This window comes from Fusarium poae, chromosome 2 (genome assembly GCF_019609905.1).
Source record: "Fusarium poae strain DAOMC 252244 chromosome 2, whole genome shotgun sequence".
Lineage (NCBI taxonomy): Eukaryota > Fungi > Ascomycota > Sordariomycetes > Hypocreales > Nectriaceae > Fusarium > Fusarium poae.
Window position 1 is genome coordinate 6842625 of NC_058400.1, and position 23890 is coordinate 6866514.

A 23890-nucleotide genomic window follows, 5' to 3' on the forward strand; every position below is an offset into this window, starting at 1 on the left:
TTTTATCTATGTATTCACATCCCCATGTTCATTATACGGCAACTTTATTGATGATGGAATGATGTCAAGCCAGAGGATGACTTCTTTACTGGCAAATATGTGGTCACGCGTGAAATGAATCGAAATCATCACCGGGGCACCGAGGCATGGAATGACTTGCCTGAACATGGAGACCAAGTTCTACAACAAACTTACCTAATGTATATACTCAGACACGGACGTTATTGCCGTTCCACAGTAGGTGAGGCGGTAAATCGAGCTGGAGGCTAGACCCAGGACTAAATCTTTAGTCTACGAACTTGATAAAACGAAGGAGGTATGGACCCAAGCTATCCATCCGTGACCGGCCCGGGTCTTTATGGGCCGTTTACTCACAAGACACTTCTTATCGGGACTAGCTACAGTCCACAGTCCCGCTGGATGATGATCATAGTCAGTCACCCTACACAGCGCCTTACACTACATTCTTCATTCTGTCAGACGATCCGTTGACTTCTATCATTGTTCTAGAACATTGTGTATATCATCTTGAAGTGGATTATATTTTGCTCAGTACCGACTTCAAGAAACTGTTTTTTGTCCTTTGGTGATGTAAGTTTCCTTTTGAACGTGACAATCCACCACAGGAAAACAAAGAAAGGGAAGTCTAGAATAGCGTCGAGAACAGCGGCAACATTCCGTTCTGGATACATAGCTTAAATTACCCGTACGATTTCTTACATCAGTTTGTAGCAAACCTTGGCACCTCACCTACTAGTTAGCAGAAAGGTTAGCCTCCGAAATCTCAGGGTACAAAAATAAACAGCCCAAGAGGTCTAACCTAAGTAGCATAAATTCCCGTACTAATTTCGTCCCTTATGCTTCTAGCGGCCAGTTCTTCTAACGCCCTGAGACTCACACAATGGTCTGCACAAGGTGGTAAAATCTCCGGAGTCGGGAAGGCCCGACCTGTAGATGTCCTGTTTCACCAGACGCTTTGTAATCTCCTATGTGTTTTTCGATCACCAGAAAGCACTGTGAACAAGTGTGGTGACCTTGCGGATCACATTCTTGTCATACGGCGGCAGAGACTTCCCTCTACGTTCCCCTTGAAGTTTGGTGTAAGAAGACATTCAGAAGGTCCTTGATATACCGCAGAGATCAAATCTTATTGGCTTTGTGACATACACTCATTGACGATTCTATTATCAGCTACGATATATATGCCATAACGTTCTGATAGGCTCTCGATTCAACATCGATAACAGACGAGGTCCAATATACTCTATGTATCACTCAAAGATGGAGTACCATCTCCTTCCATATGTATCTAACACCCAGTTAAAAATCCACATCCTACATATACACGGTAGTACTAAGCTGTCGATATACGGCTTCAGATCTGCCGCTACCCTGTACATAGATGTCGGTAATAGAAAAAGCACTTTTACCTGAGTGGTTATTGAATGAAATGGAAGAGGCCACTGGTCATTGCGGAAGTGAAACTTGCTCAGCCAAGCCCGTTCATGCTGCTATGGGATAATGCCCGAGACACTAAAGATGGTGTTATCTCCGCTAAGTTTTAGGAAAGTCCATGATGGCCAGAGAGGGTTTTCCTTTTAAAGCACGGCCACCTAGTAGCTAGTCTAGCGTTTACGGAAGAGCGGTGATCTGGCAGATAGATAGGCCCACAAACGGCCCATGAACTACTCTGGGAAACCCTCCCGCTTTCTCGAGACGAAACGATAGATTAATATCCACTTAGGCGATTGATAGTTCTTGCACTTGATCGACCACAGGGTCACCGGATATATCGTCTAGGGGGAAACAAAACTTCGGACGTCAGACGCCCAAATTCGCCCTAGCAGCCTCCGACGTCTTATTTCCCCCCGAGGATCGTGGATTATCTACGCGCCAAGCGCGGTCCGTTTGCGCCAATCTGGATATAACTTGACCAAATTTGTCAATTATCCGACTGAGCAAGTTGGATAGTAGCAGTCTACTTATCTGACGACCCTTGTGGTCCATGGCTCCATAGGACTATCGAGGGTACCTGAGATTATAGATTTCCAGCAGATGGGTTTATTATCCCTTGTTAAGCGCAGCAGGACGACGGAGATCCATCGAAACACAGGGCGGATATTGTGTTTGCAATCTAGATAACAATTTGAAACATTATCGGTAATGAGACTCAAAAAAGACAAGCTCTTGGTTCAAGTGTTTCCAGCACTGCACGGATCAACAGTTGTTCTTTCAGCATGCACAAGTCGCACTGATCAGAATAAATATGTTTCAAGCATAGGATCCTCAAACGACGCCATGGAACAGTTGGGACAAGTTCAGGAGAGAAAACTTTGTTTATTTGGTGACATAATATATCCCGAACGTTTCTGCTACCATGTGGACGTCATGGCTGGTCCAGTCTGATTCTAGACTCACTCGAAATGAGGTAGCGGGAACTGGAGACACCTTTATCCACGAGTTGGTACTTTTTGCTTTTTCTCCATGACGGTTCCAACTGACTGGTTCTATCCGTTTGTCAGTCAGTTCCAGTCCGGTGGGTGAAGCCAGTGGAGTCGTTCAGGTCATGACTCGAGAGTCTTCAAGCTAACATAGTGCGCTATGACGGATCTCCACATGGCACTCCAGATTGGTACTAAAGAGATGGTCTGAGTGCTTTCACTGGTAAACTTTGGTTGGTAGGGCATTTGGAACCGTACAGTTCTTTGCAACTATCGAGCCTCGCGTAGCAGCAAGTCACTAATGAACTCTCGGCCCAAACTTGAGTCCATGTGCCGATCTTACGGTTAGACCGACACTAAGACGGTGATCTATCGACGTGATTGGATCACGCTTCGGAGGCTTCAAGAGTTGCATGATCTTCAGCGGGGGCAGGGACCGTTCGCGGTTCGAGACGTGGATGATTACAGGAGCTAATCAAGTGGAAATCGGGGTACAATTATGTGACCGGACCCGCCTGACAAGATGATGGAGCAGATAAATAACATGTCACGATCTGTCATATTTTACCCCAACCCGAGTCCCGTCGAAATGACAACCGCCATCTGATGATAATGCATTTGTCGTGGATGTTGGTGGCATGGGCATGTCTCATTGGACGGGTCCTGAGTATTGATGTTGCGTCTTTTCTCGCCCAGATCCCCGAGTGTGCGGTAAGGAATATCCGGTGGCTCGGTTGTAGACAGGAGTAGCTAACATTCCAATCTCAGGGAAGCTGCCTGCTGGATCTGGCAACAAACTCAACATGTGGAATCGATGTGGAATGTCTCTGTGCCGATCCCCAGCTGCAGACCGTTGCAGCAAGCTGCGTTCAGAGCAAATGTTTACCTCGGGAGGCTCTCTGTTAGTTTGTCAAAGGTGCACTCCTGACTGCCATACGCTAACCAAGATGTATGTAGATACACTCAACGTGACCTCGGTGGCCTGCGACTATCCCATACGCGACCGACATCAAAAGTTCGATATATTAGGCATCTCCATGGGTATATTTACCACATTTGTCGTCGGTGCCCGGCTTTTCCAGAAGATAAGGTTCGAGAGACTATTACGGCTAGATGATTGGGTCATTGTTTTTTGCTTGGTCACCTGTCTCGGCAACACTGTCACTTGTGTCTACGGTCGTGAGTATTGTACCCAGCCAGCCGCTCATTCAGGTCCGACATGGAAGCTCACCAAGATTGACAGTATCCGGCAATGGCTTCGGAAGGGATGCATGGACAAACACCCCATACACCATCACCGAATTTCTTCGAGTTAGTTGCTTCTCTCGTTCCCCTAGACGTAACCAATTTGTTAACGGTTCATAGTATGTCTATATCGGACAGACCTTCTACGCGGCCGACGTCTTCCTAACCAAAATATGCGTCCTACTTTTCTACCTCCGAATTTTCCCTGTCCGATCGGTACAAATAGTTTTATGGACAACAATTGGAGTTGCGGTTCTCAGCATGGTCGTATTTATTGTTTTGGCAATTGCGCAGTGTCAACCTATCAGTTTCTTTTGGACTGGGTGGGATCAACTTCATCATGGACACTGCATTGGAGTCAACCCATTAGCTTGGGCAATTGCAGCTGTGTCTATCGCCATGGACTTTTGGGTGCTCGCAATTCCAGTATTCCAGCTCTTGCAACTGCAAATGAAGTGGCAGAGGAAATTGGCTGTGACAATGATGTTCATCGTCGGTACTTTGTAAGTCACAATCTCTTATGAGACAAGTTTGGTCACTAATTACCACTCAGCGTCAGTGTTGTCAGCATCATTCGTCTGCAATTTCTCGTTGCTTTTGGCAATTCCACCAACCCCACATGTAAGCTCGCCGTTTGCATGCATGCATAATCCTAGCTGTTAGCGACTAACATCTTCCAAGGGGACTTTTTCGACACATGTTATTGGTCGGTAATCGAGATTAATGTCGGAATCTGGTGTGCCTGCATGCCTGATCTGAGACTCCTCCTGATAAAGGCATTCCCAAGACTTAAGAGCAGGAGCGATTCTAGACCATCATACCACAACAAGAGTGGGAGCTCGTCGAGAAAACACGGAATATCGCCGCATATCAGTTCTCACCAGACCGAGCATGCCATTTACAAAGGGAGTTCACGTCCAGAACCTCAACCAGATGCGTCATCCAGCACAGCTGAGCTTGTTGAGATGACACGATTTTTTAATGAAAGTCCTACCCATAATGTAGCATAGAGAGATACCCATACAATAGACATTTCCTTTCCATTTCATACATCTGCGATGCTCACAGTTCCATCCAACAATCCGTGCGCTGAGAACATATTGAACCACATGGAGAATTATTTCAAGTTTCTCATGTAAAAACACATCAGGATTTGCTGGTGGCTTACGGAGGTCACCCTTTCCGATGTAAATTATTTCCTCTTTCAGTTAGACGTAATTAATGCCGCGGCGAGGCTGGGGTGTCGTGTCTGAGCGGCAATCTCCCTTGAAGTTTATCATGGTTGTACTATGCAGTTCACAGCAGACCGACCATTGAATGCTTGAGCATAATCATCGGTACTTGCAATACAGTGGCGTCTACTGTGTAAACTTTGGATAAAGGGCCCGAGTGACTTCGTCTTGGACGTAAGTCTCGTAGCGTACTTACTCGTTTAAGATTCGAGTCTTGACGTCACGAAAATCACAAAAGGCGCTTGGGGTTCCGTCCACCACACTACCACTTTGCAATAGCGTCCCCATAGACTGGTTTAAAGTTGACGAGCTTCTGTCCAATTCTTTGGGAAGGAAGTGCACTGAACTCTATGGACAATCAGCGACATGCACTGTTTCCAAACGATCTCGCGAATCGCAAGGAACGCAGGTGATCAAGTGAGATCTGTGATATCACTCCACTGAAAAAAACTTGAAACTGTTGGGTTGCTTGGATGGGTACATAGTAACGGGTATACGGATACAAGAGCACAGTTCCACTAATAGATGTTGGTTAGATCTTACATTGACAGGAATTAGTTATCCGGTAGCTGTCAAGTCTAAACGCGACGGTTCTTCATGTCAACGATACAAGTTACTACTGTGACAGATGCCGTGGCACTACCACAGACATTGGCAGCTTCACTGACTCGATCCAACTACATCTCTCAACAGGGGTAGTAAGGCGGCCGACACTCAGCTAGAGAATATGTACATACATCCATAGTCTAGGTGGGTGCGGATCGGAATTTATATGGGCCACGTGGTCCCTACCCTAGTAAATGATCTTCATAAACAAAAGTCCCCGGTAACATTCGTATCCGTAGGGGAACAGATAATGTTCACATCACCGGCACTTATAGGCTGCCGTTTCTTCACCGAACACCACGCACCATGTTACTCTCTCAAGCGAGTTGACTTTATCACTGATTAAGAAGGGTGCGTAATGTTGCCTTGTGGTACTCCGTAGATCAATGTTATACGATAAAAGTATGTGCTAGCGTCCATCCTTGACATAACATAGTCCTTCGGCTCATTCAAAAATTGGTAGACTGAAACTTTTGTTTCTCTTCTGTGATCAAATATTTTGATATAATGACGGGAATTGGTTGGCTATCAATTTCATCATTGGCCCAGGCAAACCTCTCAGTAAGAAAACTGTGACCTTTGACACGAATGAGCACAGAAGCTACAAGCAGCTACGTCACTTGGATTTAGCAGAATCACTGATTAAACATGACGCACGTTGAGTTAGGTGTTCTCAACAAAACAGAAACAGTGAGTATAGGGTATGTTGCGGTTGCAGTGAAAAAGGAACGAACGCGTAAGCCACGTAGTCCGCTACTGTACCTGTACGAAACTCATAGCCTTTAGATATCATGCAGGAATATGAGCAAGGTGATTTATATGCTAAAAAATCATGGTGAGATCTCATCATTAAAGTGACATCAGCAACAAAAGCCTATTGTGGGCATTCAATGTACCATTAACATATCTTCAATTTGTAAAACTTTGAGTAGGGGATGATTGCAACAATGTTTGGCGAGTTCATAGAACTGGACATTAAAGAAAGAAAAAAGTCACATATATATGGCAATCGAGTTTCCAATCTATGCTTGTCGTTATCTGAAGCTCCCGTGGGCGACATTGATGGCGTCTCCAGGGAGGGGTGCTAGGAAGCTACCTAGATAGCTGTTGAACCTTGATTGTGCGTTGCCGGCAGATTGTGGCAGATTATACGTGCTTTCAGCCTGATACAGATTTACTTGCATAGTATGTCCGACGATGCTTGGCTCATGGGAGTAGTTGCGGTCAACATTATGACTTCATTTGTGGTGAGACGCGTCAAACTTCGCGAAGGCGGGGAAAAGCTGGCTAAGACAACAACAGAGCAAGTCAATTCAATAGCTTCTTGACAAAACCTGTTTGGATGCATAAATTCAGCAGATCAATACCAAAGCGCTGACGATTAGTCCAAGATCTACCAAAATCCACCACTGGTGATGCCGGACCTCTTATCTTTTGTTGACTTTTCAGCTCTGTCTAAGACACGGCAGAATGGAGATAGTCACTAGATCTGCAGTGGCTGCATATGGCGGCGCGCAAGATGACCCAAGGCTGGACTTGGAATCGTCTGGTCCACAGGTGAACGCGACTTCATTGGACGGAATGTCCTTGAATAGGTATTTCAGCTTTGCGGTTGTCTTTGGCGAGCGAAGACAGATGTGATCAACTCATGGCTTCAAAATCGCATATAAAAAGGTCATAATCTTCTTCTACAACTATCGCCAAACTGATAATCTTAGTTATCAACATCCCTATACTTAAAATCACTATCCTCTCTCGTGTTATTATCTCACCTAGTTACATCATGCCAGGTCTTGTAAGCGAGCGTACTTGGAGCGGTCTGGCAGACATTCTGCCTGAAGGACAGGTCCTGCTACCAGGAACAGAAGCATATGAGAAAGCTGGTAAGTACGTCTACACTTTCCTTGTGTAATTTGCTGACAGGCTTGCACAGTTTTTGTTGGCAACTTAAGCTATCGCTACACCAACCCAGCTGTCGTTGTCCAGGCTATGTCAGTCGAAGATGTCAGATCTACCGTCACGTTCGCCAAGCAAAATGAGATCAAGCTCACTGCTAAGAGTGGTGGCCACTCCTTCATGGGGTATTGTCTCAACGAAGGCGGAATTGTTCTTGACATGAGTCAGATGAAAGGATGTCATGTTGACTCCGAGAATATGACCATTGATATGCAAGGCGGACTTCTCTGGGAAGATGTCTACAACAAGCACTTACAGGATAAGCGAGACATTGTCATCGGTGGACAGTGCGCTTCTATTGGTGTCAGCGGCTTCACGCTTGGTGGGGGCATTAGCCCTTTCTCGCGTAGCTATGGACTCGGCTGTGACAATCTGCTCGAGATGACCATCGTCACAGCGAGCGGCGATTTAGTCACGGTGTCGAGAGACGACAAAGACCAAAAGAAACGCGATCTCTTCTGGGCTCTTTGTGGCGGAGGCGGCGGGAACCTCGGTGTCACTGTCTCGATGAAGTCCAAGTTGCACAAGCTTAGAGATCAAGAAGGCAAGGTCGTGTCTGGTCAGCTCACATGGAACCTTCCACAGCAACAGGAAGCTTTCGATCAGGCCATGCAGACTTTCAACTCCAACAGGTGCCCTTCTGAGTTGGCAATCGATGCCTTTTGGTCACACGGACCGAACAAGCAGCTCACTGGTGGGATGGCAGTCATCTACAACGGCTGTGTGGAGAAGGCACAGGAAGTCCTCAAGCCAATCCTTGCCCAGGGACCTATTACCAACACCCTGCAAGAGATGTCTTGGACCGATTGTGTCGAGAAATCCGAGGGCTGGGATGCTGAAAGCAAGGTCTATCACCACCATGCGTCATTCATATTCGCTGAAGGAGCCATCACTCCGGAACTCACTTCCACCGTTGCGGGCCTTGTCAAGGAAGCCGCAGATGTCGTCGGCGTCACAGAAGAGAACAAGGTCAACCAGCCGAACTGTCACTTTTCATGGAGTCACATTGGTGCCAAGACTGAAGAGATTCCTGCCGAAGATACAGCATTCTATTGGCGTGATGGCCACTACGTCGCTACCTTCAAGGCGCAGTGGACAGACAAGAACAAGCGTGACAATGTCATGAACTTTATGGCAAAGTGTCAAGCCAAATTGTCATCCTTTGCCATTGAACAAAAGGCCGCCTATGTAAATTATATCGACGGCACAGTTCAGAACTGGCAGGAAGCGTATTATGGAGAGAACTACTCTCGTCTGCAAAAGGTCAAGGCGGAGTGGGATTCTGACGACTTCTTCAATCACCAGCAGTCTATCAAGCCAGTTAGTCTTGACACCCTCGCGATCTCATACAGCAAGGAAGTTCTTGAGAAGGCTCAGCTTCAACAGATGGAGATTTGGTGGGAGGATAGCGTGTTTACTGTCGCGGGAGCACCTTGGCACGCCCAAGGTGGACCAATCGCTGTGCTCGCGAGATGCTGAGCACAATGACTTGGGTCTATTGAAGATGGGGAATTCTCATGGAAACTTCATTATCTCAGATCTCTTCCAAACAAAGTTTAGTGTCTCAAGATTGAATAACAAACTTGACAATGAATAAATGCCGCAACCCTTCTATTATACTGCAGTGTGTTCATTTGCATATGCTACTGTGATGGTGATATCAGTTAATTGACTTTGTTTGTTTCAGTGGCTGATTGTATATTGCCCCGACTTGAGTCACCGAAAATAGATTACCGTCACCATCGCTGACATTCTCAACAAGAGGTGGAAACACATAGGCTCTCCCAGACCTACATCATTATCATCAGTAGGCATAATTAGAAAATGGCTATCGCTTAAATGATACTAGGTGAGATGACATGGGCCACACTCACCCCGGTCTGGACAAATGAAGCTTTGCCTCTCTGGCAGCTTACTCAGACTGGTGCTTATATCCAGGCCTCATTCGACCACTAAAGAATCCTTGCGGACACATTTCGGAGACAAATATGATACAAGAATCAGAATGAAATCCGAGGTTAATAATGAGTCATGTCGGACACAAGCATAACACAAATTCGACAACTGATATCCCAACATGAATGCTCCAGAATCGGATAACCCATTTACACCTAAGCAGGCTTTGAAGCCCACCCCGGAGCTCTATGGAGAGCTCGTAGGCGACGGCATGGAGCAACTTGCCAGTGCATCAATCTCGTTCATCGACTTCTCCTCATCCTCAGAAACCATCGTTCATGATATCGGTTGCGGCCTAGGCGCGGCGACTGCCGCTGTCGTAGCCGCGCCTCATAGCAACAAAACAAAGATAATCGGAAGCGATATCAACGATAATGTGCTCAATCTCTATCGTGAACAGATTACAAAAAGCAACTGGCCAGCCGAAGCCGTAAAAGCAGACGCTACTGCCCTCACGTTTGACGACGAAAGCTTTACTCATGCCATTGGTAATGCGTTGTTGTTCGTTCTACCGAATGATGGCGTCGACGCGGTGAAAGAGATGCATCGTACTCTTAAGCCAGATGGCATCGCAATCGTCAATTCGTGGGCATATGTGCCCACTCTGCCTGCCATCGTGGCCGCTTGCGAAAAGACCCGACCAGCTGGAACACCGCTCCCTCGTCAAGGTCTTGAGAAGTGGGAAAACGAAGACTTTTTCCGAAGTATCGTTATCCATGGTGGTTTTCCGGCTCACAAGGTAAATAAGGAAAGAAAGGATGTATTTATCAGCATTGGTAACCTAAAGCACTTCGCGACTTTGCTTTGGAGTTTCATTGGAGGAACGTCTAGTGCAGGTTGGTTAGAATCAGATGAGGAGAATTGGGATGTTGCACTTGATACAGTTGTTGAGTCACTCAAGAAAAGCGAGGGATTTAAGGAACTCGAGAATGGGAAGAATAAGATTATGTTCAAGGCTCACATTGCGATTGCGAGGAAGTAACGGACGAATAGTTGAACTAGGTAGTGTTGTGGTCGATATAGATATAGCGACTAATCTGAAGACCACATTTTTGTCACAAGATGGAGACAATCTCGCTCTTTCAATTCATTATAGTAAAGATTATACAGCCTTTGTTTGTAGCCAAGTTCATAACATCATTAAAACTTATCCGCTGATCGATCCTTGGTGAAACCACCAGTGTTGGCGCGAATCTCCTCTTTACCCTGGGTACCACCGCGACCACCGGGCTTTCCAGTGACTGAGTTGGGAACATCATGTCCCGTAGCGCTGATGACCTCTCCAACCCCTGATTCGCGACCCTCGTTCTCATTGAGGGCGTTGTCTGCTGCGTTGGCTAGCGAAGTTGCGCCGAGACCGCCTGCGGCCTCGCCATCGCGTTGCGCAGGGTTAGGAACAGACTTGATTGTGTTCATCTTGCCGGCGTCACCAGGAACTAGACATGTGTTAGAAAAGGATTGGAAGGTAGGAAGACATGGTATTGGGAAGTCTCATACTGGATGTGCCATCCTTGGCCATATCAAAGAGATCTCCGCCTTGCTTAGCATCGGACATGATGAATTGATCCGTATGGGTTGTCGTTTAAAGTGTAGAGATGTGTTATTGTATTGAGGATAGAGAGAGAAGAAAGCTGAAATCTGAGATAATGATGATGGAGAATTATTTATGTTTATGAATCCATCCAGGCCCTTGCATGATGTCATGAACTTCGTTGTTGATGCTGTAGTTAGAGGCTTGGTAGTGACGTCAAAAATACCCATCACTGACGCATCGATATTGGAGAATCCACTTATCACGATCGTGATGAAATCGATCAATTGTAAAACTACTAATCTATTTAGAAGGTAAAAGAATCTAAATCCAGTTATGGACTGGCTGTGTTTGTCTTGTCTTGTCTTGTCTTGTCTTGTTGCTGTGTGGTGAAACCAACCAAAGCCTGTGGTATCATGGCCTGGAACACTATCAGCCTGACCTGGCGAGCAGCTTCTCAAGCTCATCTTTCCAAAGCTCCGCCTTGATATAACTATCATGACCGGTAGTCTCATTGCTAGCAGGTAGGATTATGGCTCGGCCATACCCAGGTGTCATATCATTTACAACACCGTCCTCCAGAAAACCCAACTCGACAGGGTTCATCCAATCATCCGCAGTGTTGACAGCCGTCAAAGGAACCTTGATGTTTTTGAGTCCGGCCTTGGGGTTGTATGTCTGAGACGAATTCCAAGCGTAAAGCTGATCGTTGGCATCGAACTCTCCCAGGCGAGGGATGATGCCTTGGTCCACGTACTCATCCATTGCTTTGCGTGTGGGGAAGCCACGCTGCCAATAAGCCGGAGATGAGAGCATGGTCAATTGGATCATAAGCGAACCGCCAAGACCAGCGACAGGCTGTTCTTCATAGTCGCCACCTTTCCATGCTGGGTCGAGAGTGATGAGTTCAGTGATAAACTTTCTGAAGAGACGATTATGTCCAGCGACTTCAACAGGGGAGGAAGAAATGGGCATGAGGGCATCAGAAAACCCAGGGTATTCAGCACCCATCATCCAGATATGCATTCCACCCATGGAAACACCGAGCGTCAAGCGAGTCCGGTTCAGTCCAAAGTGGTCAGTCAGCAGGAGGTGGTCGGCACGGATGATGTCAGGATATTGGTACTTGGGGAACGAAGCGCGTAAGCCAGTGTTGCTAGGTTTACTCGAGTTCCCATGTCCAATGGCATCACGCATGATAATGAAGTAATCATTGGCATCGAGCAGCTGACCCTTGTTGAACAGGACAGCACCAAAGTCCTCACTGAGAAACTGCTCGCCAGACAAAGTAGTAGAGTGGAGGAGAACAACAGCATTGTTGGAGCCGTCTTTGTTGACTTTGAGTTTCCCGAGAGTCTGGTAGTGGATTTCGAGGTCGTCTAGGACCTCGCCCGTGTCAAAGGTGAAGTTGGCTATGTTGAAAAAGCCATGTTCTGGTTCGAGCCAGGAAGTGGTTTGTTTTGCGGCATCAACGAAGGGGGTTAAGAGAAACAGGGAGAGGAGAGTCGTGATGGAGGTTTTCATGATGATTTCCAGGAAGTGAAGTAAGTGTTTGAGTGGTGAGTGATTGATGAGTATGAGATATCCACTTCTAAAAGATATGTAGTTGGTTTATATACAGGTTCTGAGTAAAGATGTCTCCGAGACTGAGCCTCTCTGCATCGTGATGTCCAATATTTTGCGATTGGTGTATGCAGTCTGCTCACATACATACGCCGCATAATTAAGCGAGTCCGGCGTGGCGTCGTTCTCGGAAACCAAACATACCAAACAAACCAATCATAAGCGTTCAAGGCATGAAAACATCAGCAAACAGTGGGCCTTGTCAGCTTGAAGTCCGTAGGGCTATCACTGAATTGCGACGCGTCGTAGGTAAATCCAGGCAGTTCAGCTTTAAAGACAAGTAGGCTTAGATTTATGGTTAAACATATGACGATTGCATTTCCGGGCCTGTGGCTTTATTGGACGGATTTAATTATCACAATGGTAAAGTCTTAAAAACTGTCAACTTGAATAAAGTGGTAGGGTAGACAAGGGCCATTCTTACCGGGGGAATTCTTAATTTTGGCTAGCTGTTTTGAATCCTCGCCTAAGAAATGGGCCGAGTCTGACTGAGATACAAGATAATTAACGTCAACACAATCTCCAATGCAAAGAACATCGTCGCCATCTCATAACCAATTGGAAAGTGAGGTGCATCCCCAGTGTCATATATCAGCAAAGGCACCCAGGCCTGGAAAGTGAAGGCCGCAGTTTCAACTACACCAATAACAAGCGCACGGTGTTCTGTAGAGTAAGAAAGAATCTCATTGATCCAAGTGATGATCAGCGCTCCGGCACCAGTCTCACAGAATGTAAGAAGCCACCCTGCCATCATTGCGGCTAGGTTATGCTCCGGCCAAGTAGATAGGATGATGGTGCCTATAATGGAGACGAGACATGCGGCAATGATGAGGGGCCATCGAAGGCCGAGTGCATCGGACACCCAAGCGTATGTAAGTGTACACACAATCTGCAGTCCATAGCCAGCACTGGGAATGATGTTGATCTCTTCCGTGCTCCAGCGACCCGTAGATTTGAGCCAGAGATTAAAGTACGAGTAGATCTTGATGCCGAGGACATGGGCAATAAAGATTGCACAGAACATGTAGACGGGCCATGTTGTCACAACACGGCGAACAATCTTCCACGTAAGCTTCTTCGCTGGCGCGCGTCCGTGCAAACGCATGCGCTCATTTGCAAGTTGGAGATCGTTCTCCTTTAGCCAGTAGGCTTTGGACTTGTTTGGAGAATCGGGGATAGCCCAGTAACCGTACAGACAGATGGGAATGCCGATAATGCCTAAACGTATTAGATGTGTCCAGAACAGGGATATTGGGATATGCATCGTACCATCAAAGACAAAGAGCCATTGCCATGCTCTCAAACCACTTTTCCCATCCATACCGGAATAAAGAGCTGCCTGAAGATAGCTAAACAAGTGTCAGTGACCAAACAGAAGCAAACATTTGCTGAACCACCTACCCTGAGAACATCTGTGCAGCACTAGAAGAGGCCTGAAAGATACAGGCGCGTTTCCCGAGTTCTGCTGGTGTGTACCAACTTCCCAACAAGGTCATGACACCAGGATAAGCTGAGGCCTCAAGCAGACCGACAATAAAGCGCAGCCCGTACAGAGTCTCGACATTTTTGGCACCGGCCATACCCATAACAATAAAACTCCAAATAAGTTCGGCCGTAGGCAACCAAATTGAGGGTCGAATTTTGGTGATGATGATTTGAGAAGGAAGCTGACCGATAATGTATCCGACTGTCCAATAGGTACTCAATAGGTTCAAGTCGTTCCCAGACATTTGGAGATCTTCTTTCATGCCCGAAACATATGCGTTGTTGACCTATACAGATGGCTTAGGCGAGCTCAAAGTGAACACGTGAAAGTAACTTGCTTACATTGGTTTGATCAAGATACTTGACAAAATAAGCGACGCAGCAATAAGACAAGATCCACCAATCGAGCTTGTTTACAAGTTTTCTTTCCTCGGGCGACTTGTCAGCTGTATCCCATAGCACACGCAGGATACGTCTTTTTAGAGGCACCCTTTCATGTTGTCGGCTAGGCTCATTATCACTTGAAACTCTGTCTTGGATCTTGGCTTGCTTATGGCCTAGCTGCTCTGGTAGAGAAGTATCCATAATGCCAATGACAAAAAGCGTAGTGTTCTCTAATAAATGAGATACACATTACTGGAGCTGCAAGTAGCCCTTACTTGATCTTATACTCGTATACCGACTCTACACACAACTCCTACACGCATGTTCATGTAACCTAGACCATGCATATCTCAGTAGTGAGGATAATGATAAGAACGTGCTAGATATCCACAATTACACCACGATACTTTGGCCAATCATGGGAGACTTACATGATGGGTCCTTATCAAAGCTTTGTTAGATTATCGGCAACATACCGCAATTACTTACCGAATAAAGCAGTGATTGCATCTTATCACAAGTCCCAAACTAATACTGGAGACCTCAGAAGAAGGATTCCTATAGCAAGCCGGCCAGCGTAGTATTCTGTCGGGTTCCAACCGTAAAGCATTGCCGTATGCAGCAGTAATGGTACTTAGGCTTGCCGTGATTCAGATTCGGAGATAACATGATTACTATAAATGGGAATAAATCTGCTTATATCTTTTCATTCGTTCTTGAGCAGGGACGTCATTTGGATTCGAAGCCTCTAAGTAACCTGAAGACTACGATATTGCACCTCTCAAGATTTATTTGCTTGACAGCCCAAATATGCCGACCGAAGAAGAAGCTCTAGCAGTTTATCAGTCGGCCATTCACTTCGATGGCCTCAACATCTGCAATTTCTCCCAAGACATCTTCCAAGCATGGAAAGATGGCGGCTTTACTGGAGTATCCTGCACCTGCGGCCTATGGGAGGGTCTTCGCGGCAGCCTCGCCAACGTCGTTCAGTGGAAGGAATGGTTCGAAGAGTATCCAGACTTGATAACGCAAGCACACACAGTCAAGGATATTCGAGAGGCTAAGAAGTCTAGTCGTACAGCTGTACTGCTTAGCTGGCAAAACACAGCGGGCATTGAGGATCAAATATCATATCTGCGTGTGTTTAGGGATCTTGGTGTTCGAAAGATGCAACTCACATACAATACCCAGAACTACAGTGGTGCTGGATACACGGAGCTCAGAGACTCTGGCTTGACGGGATTTGGACGAGAGGTAGTTGACGAGATGGCAAAGCTAGGCATTGTCTGTGACCTTAGTCACGTCGGCCCTCAAACGTCTGAGGATGTCATCAACTACGCTCCCGCTGGAAAACCTCCATGTTTTTCACACGTCTTGCCGAGTGGATTGAAGCAACATCCCCGCAACAAAGATGACGGCTTGATCAAACTTTTAGGATCCAAGGGTGGATTTGTTGGCCTAAGTCAGTTTGGCCCTCACATGGCAAATGATAACGCCAGCACTATAGACGATTACGTCGACGCTCTTGACTACGTGATCGGTCTTGTAGGTGAAAATCTGGTCGGTGTAGGGTCGGATGCCAGTGAAGGTCATGAACGACCAAGCGACTTCATGGCCTGGTGCAACAAAGACAAGGGATATTCCCGTCAGCTTACTCCTTGGGGCAGTCAAAAGGTTGTCAAGCCGCTAGGGCTATTGAAAGACCGTGCACAGTTGGCTGTAGCGATGGCAAGGAAAGGATGGAGTGAAGAGAAGATGAGGAAGGTATTGGGAGAGAACTGGCTGCAGTATTTAGAAAAGATTATTGGTGAATGAATTAGAGACTATATTAAACAACTGATTTGATATCGTCTTTATTGTCGTAAAGATAAATAATGATCTTGTGTGCTGACATATGAAAGTAGTTCGGTGGAAGGCTGATCCACTATCCCGAATCCTTCAACCCTTGCTGACATACATGACTCAATTTCTACTAGTCCAAAGATGACTCATCTCTGGTTCCTATATGAAACTGCATCTCCCAGCTTCAATAGTTATTGAACAAAGTGTATATTCTGCAGAACATCAATACCGCCACTATGTGTATGCACGATCACCAAGCGAGCGCGGGGACCAACCCGGTACTCAATACTTCAGAGCCGTTCCCTTACCATCTCGGAATTTTCGATGCCCACAATCACATCGGTGAACGAGTTTACTCAGTTTCCGACTTACCGACAATGAAATCTAGGGCAGTGGCAATTATGGCAACGAGGACACAGGATCAGCCACTCATTGAAGCCATCGTCGAACAACACGGCGTAAAAGGCCCAGAGTGTTTTTCTCAAGACAAAACAACTGTTGTCGCAGGCTACGGAAGGCATCCATGGTTTTCACATGAGCTTTATGACGACTCGCTCGAAAAGCCTACCTATATACCATCTGATGATGTTGAGGCTGCCAAAGCGCATCATTACAAGGCAGTACTTTCACCTCCTCCAGAAGATCCGGCCTGGTGGCATGATCAACCAGTACCAATCGCACTTTCAAAGTTCATCTCTGAAACTAGAGAAAGGCTTATAAAAGATCCATTTGCAATGGTTGGTGAAATCGGTCTCGACAAGCCCTTCCGGTTGCCAATGCAATGGCCCGACCCAAGACCGCCTAGAGATGCCGCACGTACAGAGGGAGGTCGCGAGAGAAGACCACTTAGCCAGCACCGTATACAGATACCACACCAAAAGGTTGTGTTCATGGCACATCTCAAGCTTGCTGGTGAGCTCGGAAGAGCTGTTAGTGTCCACGGTGTTCAAGTACATGGGCTTTTGTATGACGCCCTGACAGAGTGCTGGAAAGGACACGAAGTCAAAGGCCGTCGAGCGAGGGATAAAGAAAAGAAGGAAAACACCCAAACAACTGACAACGAAAAACAAGATCCGAAACCATATCCTCCGCGTATCTGTTTACACTCCTTTAGTGGCAAAGGAGATGCGGTAAAGCAATATCTTAAACCTTCAATCCCTGCAAAGATATTCTTTTCGTTTTCGAAGGCGAATAATCTGGGCACAGATGGGGCGACGGAAAAAACACAAGATGCAGTAAAGACAGTGCCTGATAATCGAATCTTGGTAGAGAGTGACCTTCACACAGCAGGTCAAAGGATGGATGATGAGCTCGAGGAGATGTATAGAGCGATTTGCGAGTTCAAAGGGTGGACACTGGAACATGGAGTCTCGCAAATGGCAAAGAATTACACCGAATTTGTGTTTGGTTAGACAGTATAATTTTTTAGACCAGAGATTTGTTGTGTAAACGAGTTGGTATTATTTTATTAAGGTGCTTCTTCATTTATTTCTCAACTGTGATCTCCTCCCTCTTCTTCTGTTCTACCAAATAAGTCCCCAGGACCTCTAACAAAAACCGTTCGCGGTGCAGCAGGTGCTTCGGACCATGCTTCTTCAAGAATGTTAATGCGATACGTATTATAGTAGCATGATGTTCCACTGCTACAGCCAAGATACCGTCAACGCTGGCTTGTACGCTTGTGACTTCGTTATTGACAAAGAGGTGCCTGATGTGCTTGTTCGTAACCAGACGAAGAGAGAATTGTTCGAATAAATCGTGCTTGACAAAGAGTTCCAAAACTTCCTTAAGGGTTACAGAATCTCCGAAAATATGCTCCAAGTTGATGCCTGCATCGTTTTGGATATTCTGTCGTAGTTGTGAAGTTGCCTCGATAGTCTCAGTAATTATTTCGAGATTAATGCCAGGAAGTGTCGATATGTATGGGCGATCGTAACCAACGCGATGTCGCCACCAAATATTGCAGAAGATGGAGGATATGATAACAGGGATGAGGATAACATATCCCCACCATCTCTCAGCCGTCAACATGGAGCCGACGCCACCAAGAATATTGGAGGCTCCATTAAGTACGAAGAAAACCTGTACGTTGAAACATCTGTCTTTGAGGACGCGCAGCGTCGGTGATCCTTGAAGTTCTTTTCGTGCGGCGCCGCGATGAGAATTCATCTTGGATACCACCATGGCAGCCCAGATAGAACTCAACAAACCGAAGAGAGCGATAGGCGCATTTCCAAGATAACCGGAGAGGATGTTACTGGCGAGCCATACATTAGGATTGGCTCCCCCAATCGCCATGAATGTACCAATACTGATGAGCATAGCACCTCCGCCCATCAGCAGATCCATGAGCCAACGGTTAATAACCTCGATTCTCAATTCACGTGTTGTGATTTCAACGAAAACATCTCGACTCAAAGACGCCTCTTCGGTTTTTAACAGTTGCTTCTGTTGTTTCAAAAACTTGATGTTCCTCCAAGCCTTCCTCGAGTCGAAGAAAGCACATATCGATAAGACGAATGCTGAAGATCCTCCGATGGCCATAAAGACAATGGCATAGATGGGAACGGGCACATCATTCCATACGTTGGCGGCAAAATCACCAGCGTTTGCAAGCTCGAGAAAACCGACCGCGGCGAAGAGGTTGTTCCTCAATCGGTTGTCGTCGATGCAGTACCAGCTAGATCTGGATTTGGAAAGGGTGACAGTTGAGGGACCAGGAATGGAAAGAACGTTTTGAGCGATTTGGGGCTCTTCCGTTGTAAACGGCGTTTCTGTGCTGTCCTTCATTATTGTGGGCAGACTATCGCTGGGAAGGCTTGGTAGATGAATGATGAGTGCCCAAGGAGAAGCGCAAATATGCCGAAGTAGCCTAGTATCCCTACATCTGACAAGAACAACAAAATCTTGGGGTTACAATGCAGTGTCTTGAAGTAGGGCTGGTAATGTTTATCTATCCATCAGACTGCCAAGAAAGATGACAATAATTACAAGTCACGCGATTATGCTGATTGGAGTAAATAGTCACTGCCAGAGTTCCATCGTAAAAGATGAATGATTGTGATAAGATGAGAAATAGACGAAAAAGGGGAATATCTTGGCAGCAAAACGTAGAGAAGCGGTGGCTTTTGCTCGGTCGTTCCGAGACCGTCTCCACATTCGGGGCCGTTGCAACCGGACCTTGGCGTACCCAGATCCCGCGAGGCGCAGCACCCTGTGTTCTATCAAAATGACGTGCAGGTATGCAAACACTGATATAAACACATAAAGTCACTCAGAAAACCTCAAGACAAATCAGATTTCAACAGAAAAAAATCACACAAAATTCGCTGAAGAAAAGAGACAACTCTTGATGACAATGAACCTGTTGGACAAGATCTGCTGCTTGGCACAGTGGAGAACACGGCACCTCGCAGCCGAAGGGCCACGCAAGCCTTGGCCAAAACTCGTTAAGCCTGTACCAACTGAGCAGAGCATATTACTCACTTTCTGCCGTCAAGGTAATATTGTCTGTCGTTCAGGACAAACGACACTATAGGACAGAGTCAAAAAGTGGCGTTAGCTATCTCAAAACTTTGATACAGGCTAAAAATAGACAGTCATCAACCCGTCTTCAGGTACGAGACAACCAATCGGTAACCCCAACACGCCAAGAACCAGTATCTTGACTTTTTCCTCGGCTCAATAATATCATGCTGACTAGTACGCCCCACGACGATGAGCGTACTTGGGCCCCTTGACAAGCTTGACGGGCTCTCGACCAGTCTGCACAGGAACGCCAGCCTTTAGGCTCAACCCGTCCACATTGGCACTCTTCTCCAACGCCCAAAGACCAAGACCGATCCAATTATCACCGCGATAGTTGAAAACACCTTCTGGAACGGGGAAAACTGACTGTGGGCCGACGTGACTCACGTATCTACCGTATTGAAAACCATTGACGTAAAGAAGCGCACGGTAAGCTCCGACGCTTGCAGTGTTGTTTTTGAATTCGAAGGATAGTGGGATGTCGAATTTGTCAGACGGGAGGTTTAATTTCAGCTTGGCGATGTAAAACGCCACACCTGGTTTGGAAATACCGTTGAAGGGTGAGCCAGACTTGAAGTTGTTAAGAGGAGGAGACGGCAAGTGATAACCTTGTCGCTCGAAAAAGAAACCTCCTTCGTTGCGCGGACCCCGGAATTTGTCAATATAGTCCTCTCCGCCAAGATTGCCTGTGATCTTCCACTTGGAAATCTTAGTCTCCTTACCAGAACTGGACTCCAGAGACCAGTCAATAATACCTCGCGGCTGTTTCCCTTCTTCCCAACCAGGCACCCAATTACCATTCAATCCCATGTTATCCACGATAACAGTGACAACATGTTTATTGCCCTTTTGAGTCTTGGGAAGGGAATAAGTCAACGTGTGATTATTGCCAGACCCTGAACCTATGACTGAGCCAAGGAACTTGTCATCAAGCCATACTGAACTTCCATATGAAAGACCACCAAAAGTCCAGACTTTGAACTTGGACTCCGATCCATCAGCAGTAAAATGTCCTCGGAATAGGAGAGCGCCAGAATGAAAGCCGTAGTCACCTCCGTAGAGGGAAACAGAATTGTTAAGAGGCCACTTGGAGTTGAAAGTGTTCTTCAGATCAGCATCGGGCCATTTGGCATCGTCGTAATTTTTCTTAACCTCGGGAAGTGAATCCACGTACTTCCAATCCAGAGACTTCAGGTCTGTTATCTTGATATCCGGGATCTGGACAGCTGGGTTAACCAGCCAGTTTCCAATTTTGGACCTTTTGAATGGTGTATCTTTGCCGTTGATCACAAGTCGAGAAGTTCCTTTTGGCGCACCAATGATTTCCAATGGTGAAGTGGCGTTAAAATCGGCTTGTACGGACAGTTTCGATCCTTTGATAGCGACAGAGCGAATCAAGTAAGCACCATTGAGGATCACTGCCTTGGGGTTCATGACTGAAGATCCAAACGCCACACGTTCGCCCTTTTCTGGGATGGTAGGAACCCAGTAGTTATACGCAGCGTTACGGTCTAACAATATTAGCGTTTGATAAGAACTTGAGGAGAAGTCTTACCTAGAACATATACGTGAAGGGATCCGATCTGGACCACGCGGCGCTTAGGACTGGTTGTGAATTGAAAGATAGTCGCTCCTTTTCTTCTCTCCGTCTTGATGCCATCACCCTCGACAACATTGAGTTTGGAGTCACTCTTGATCGCGACTTCATGCAACTCGTCAGGTCCGCCGTAGATTACAAGAACAGTCTTGTCGCCGAGGTCTTTCCATGTGAACACTTCGGCAGTGGAATACACAACTGTGTGCTTTCCAACCGGGTAGTCCACGACATGGATCTTCGAATCTCTACCGTGTAATGAAAGCGAGCCGCCGAGTTGAGGAATTGTTAGTTGTCCCACAGATGTTTTCACTTTGAGCTTATACGATGCGGTGGCAGTCGTTCGATAATCTGCGTGTCGCACAACATAGAAGGCATCGTCTTTCTTTGTGGTCAGTGCTGTAACGGCAACCTTGTTGTTGTTGGTGTATTTTGTCGTTGTGAAGTTACTTGCTGTCGCTACGGCATAGTTTGGTGAAACGGCAAGGAACTGGCCCTGGAGTTTGATCTCGGAATATTTCTCGCGGGTGACTGTCCTGTCCTCTTTGATAGCCTGAATAAATGTTAAAAACCTTTCATGCAAAATGTTGGACTGACAAAACCTACAGCGCCGTAATCGTATGAGGTGTATCCATCAGAGTGCCCAAGGTTTCCCCAGTTGGTACCTCCCCATGTCTGGATCGTCAGTGATGTTGCCATTTCTCACGAGGTAGAAGGCCCAACCCTACCATGTAGATATTGAAAATTGTCACACCTGCAGCGAGGTTGTTCTTGTAGAAAATGCGGGCAAACTCGTGGTTGGTTAGTTCATAGCACTTCTCAAAGCCAGTACCTCCAGGAGGATCAAAAGCACCGCCTTGGAACTACGAAGAGTTAGCGGGAATCTCCAGGCTGCAAGTATAAAGTCGTACCTCGATGATCGAGTACGGAGTGTTGGGGCTCTTGTCCAGATGCTCGGCATGCCAAGTCGTCGGTAATCCGTCCTTAGGCCACTTATAAGGATTTGTCTAAAAATAGTGAGCAACGCGTGTATCCTCTGTCTGCGTTGAACTTACGCAGTCGAAACCGACAGGATATCCATCATGTCCCTGACGAAATTAGTAGTGCCCATGTGTGTCTTAGGCCACTCACGTATATATCTACAGCTCCAGGTCCAGTACCAGGAGCACCAGTACCCCCTTGCCATGCATCATTGTTGATAAGAGGCACAACTACACCAGCCTTGCGGACCTGGTCGTTGACGTATTCCAGGTAGTCGTGATTCGGAAACGGTGTTCCTTGAGCGGCACTATACTCGTTCTCTGGCTGATACAGGATTACGGGCCCACCATTGGTGATTTGCGCTTTTGCGATGATTGCTCCCACCTTTGCGACATAGCTGACACACGTTAGATAAATATTGTAGCAGGGAATAGTATCGCATACTTATCAGTTGAAGCGAGATAGTCAGTAGCATTGGTCCTCAGAAATCCTTTGACTCTCTGCAACCAGCCCGGGAATCCACCACCAGAGACTTCAGCATTGATGTATGGTCCTGGTCTCGCAAGAAGGTAAATACCCGCTTCTTTTGCAGCGTCTATGAAGGGCTGTAGATCCAGCGCCCCCTCTGACCGGAACTCGCCCGGTTTCCCTTCCAGTAGAGCCCAATCGACGTAGAACGAGACCATGTTGAAGCCCATCGCTTTGACTTTGTGGAATAGATCTAGATACAGCGATGGAACAGGTAGACGGAAAGGGTGGATTTCTGCAGAGAACATAGTCACACGCTCACCATTGATGAATAGAGAGTGTTCATCAAAGGTGACAATGTCTTGCAGAAGTTCTCTCTTGTGGGCATTGATGATCGAGGACGGACGCCCACCACGAGGCATGATGTTGATAGCATGGCAGCTACCGGCCACAAGAGCCGTAAGGAAGAGATTGGACAACTTCATCTGTATATTCTGCCTCTCATAGTAGATGGCTTCTCAGCCGTCGGTTTAGTCTGCGGCGATACTTATTATATATAAATAATAGTTGAGATTAATTCGCCTGCACCGGCTCGTAACCCGGATTTGCCGCCAGGTGCACCTCGCATTGGTGGTGAAATTGAAGTCCGTTTTCCCCATGGCGTCATGAATCCTTGACCGTCTAAGAACGCAAGTAAAGAGAGTTTTTCTTTCCATTTTATCCAGCATGTAAAAGAGTTGCATGATGAGGGGTTTGAGCGGGAGAATTGCCAAGCTTTGATTGGAGCTGCTATTATCACAACATGCAGATCATGACGAAGTGAGGGGTTGAGATGAGGTGGGATGATAGATCGCATGTCCTAATAAGTAAAGAGGGACAATGGGGTTGGAGGAAAATCATGCCACACATATAATCCTCATGCAGGCATGAGGTATCAGTTATATTGGAAGTCAAAAGAATATTGCCATTGTCTGTTGGCAATGGGGCACAGCATAGTTGGATAACTGCATGTTAAAAC

At 46.5% G+C, this 23890-nt stretch overlaps 10 protein-coding genes across 10 annotated transcripts; 5 read left to right on the top strand and 5 right to left on the bottom strand.

Moving 5' to 3' along the window:
- Positions 1 to 3053: 3053 nt before the first annotated feature.
- On the top strand, positions 3054 to 4696 carry FPOAC1_006319 (uncharacterized protein; the record flags this gene model as incomplete). The annotated part of the gene is made up of 7 exons (XM_044850803.1): positions 3054 to 3152; positions 3210 to 3342; positions 3399 to 3617; positions 3685 to 3752; positions 3807 to 4189; positions 4240 to 4307; positions 4368 to 4696. 7 exons carry the CDS (start codon positions 3054 to 3056, stop codon positions 4694 to 4696), a joined length of 1299 nt encoding a protein of 432 aa, XP_044709515.1.
- Positions 4697 to 7307: 2611 nt separating this feature from the next.
- Positions 7308 to 8959, top strand: FPOAC1_006320 (uncharacterized protein; the record flags this gene model as incomplete). Its single annotated transcript, XM_044850804.1, has 2 exons — positions 7308 to 7407; positions 7458 to 8959. 2 exons carry the CDS (start codon positions 7308 to 7310, stop codon positions 8957 to 8959), a joined length of 1602 nt encoding a protein of 533 aa, XP_044709516.1.
- Positions 8960 to 9557: 598 nt separating this feature from the next.
- FPOAC1_006321 (uncharacterized protein) lies at positions 9558 to 10418 on the top strand (the record flags this gene model as incomplete). Its single annotated transcript, XM_044850805.1, has 1 exon — positions 9558 to 10418. One exon carries the CDS (start codon positions 9558 to 9560, stop codon positions 10416 to 10418), a length of 861 nt encoding a protein of 286 aa, XP_044709517.1.
- Positions 10419 to 10576: 158 nt separating this feature from the next.
- Positions 10577 to 10991, bottom strand: FPOAC1_006322 (uncharacterized protein; the record flags this gene model as incomplete). The annotated part of the gene is made up of 2 exons (XM_044850806.1): positions 10577 to 10872; positions 10934 to 10991. The coding sequence occupies 2 exons, from the start codon at positions 10989 to 10991 to the stop codon at positions 10577 to 10579; spliced, it is 354 nt and encodes a 117-aa protein (XP_044709518.1).
- A 408-nt stretch (positions 10992 to 11399) lies between these two features.
- FPOAC1_006323 (uncharacterized protein) lies at positions 11400 to 12491 on the bottom strand (the record flags this gene model as incomplete). The annotated part of the gene is made up of 1 exon (XM_044850807.1): positions 11400 to 12491. The coding sequence occupies one exon, from the start codon at positions 12489 to 12491 to the stop codon at positions 11400 to 11402; it is 1092 nt and encodes a 363-aa protein (XP_044709519.1).
- Positions 12492 to 13056: 565 nt separating this feature from the next.
- Positions 13057 to 14660, bottom strand: FPOAC1_006324 (uncharacterized protein; the record flags this gene model as incomplete). The annotated part of the gene is made up of 4 exons (XM_044850808.1): positions 13057 to 13808; positions 13860 to 13939; positions 13992 to 14362; positions 14418 to 14660. 4 exons carry the CDS (start codon positions 14658 to 14660, stop codon positions 13057 to 13059), a joined length of 1446 nt encoding a protein of 481 aa, XP_044709520.1.
- A 609-nt stretch (positions 14661 to 15269) lies between these two features.
- On the top strand, positions 15270 to 16274 carry FPOAC1_006325 (uncharacterized protein; the record flags this gene model as incomplete). Its single annotated transcript, XM_044850809.1, has 1 exon — positions 15270 to 16274. One exon carries the CDS (start codon positions 15270 to 15272, stop codon positions 16272 to 16274), a length of 1005 nt encoding a protein of 334 aa, XP_044709521.1.
- A 263-nt stretch (positions 16275 to 16537) lies between these two features.
- FPOAC1_006326 (uncharacterized protein) lies at positions 16538 to 17713 on the top strand (the record flags this gene model as incomplete). Its single annotated transcript, XM_044850810.1, has 1 exon — positions 16538 to 17713. The coding sequence occupies one exon, from the start codon at positions 16538 to 16540 to the stop codon at positions 17711 to 17713; it is 1176 nt and encodes a 391-aa protein (XP_044709522.1).
- A 73-nt stretch (positions 17714 to 17786) lies between these two features.
- On the bottom strand, positions 17787 to 19091 carry FPOAC1_006327 (uncharacterized protein; the record flags this gene model as incomplete). Its single annotated transcript, XM_044850811.1, has 1 exon — positions 17787 to 19091. The coding sequence occupies one exon, from the start codon at positions 19089 to 19091 to the stop codon at positions 17787 to 17789; it is 1305 nt and encodes a 434-aa protein (XP_044709523.1).
- Positions 19092 to 20000: 909 nt separating this feature from the next.
- On the bottom strand, positions 20001 to 23294 carry FPOAC1_006328 (uncharacterized protein; the record flags this gene model as incomplete). The annotated part of the gene is made up of 8 exons (XM_044850812.1): positions 20001 to 21340; positions 21385 to 21976; positions 22030 to 22098; positions 22152 to 22286; positions 22335 to 22430; positions 22479 to 22511; positions 22555 to 22801; positions 22849 to 23294. 8 exons carry the CDS (start codon positions 23292 to 23294, stop codon positions 20001 to 20003), a joined length of 2958 nt encoding a protein of 985 aa, XP_044709524.1.
- Positions 23295 to 23890: the final 596 nt, after the last annotated feature.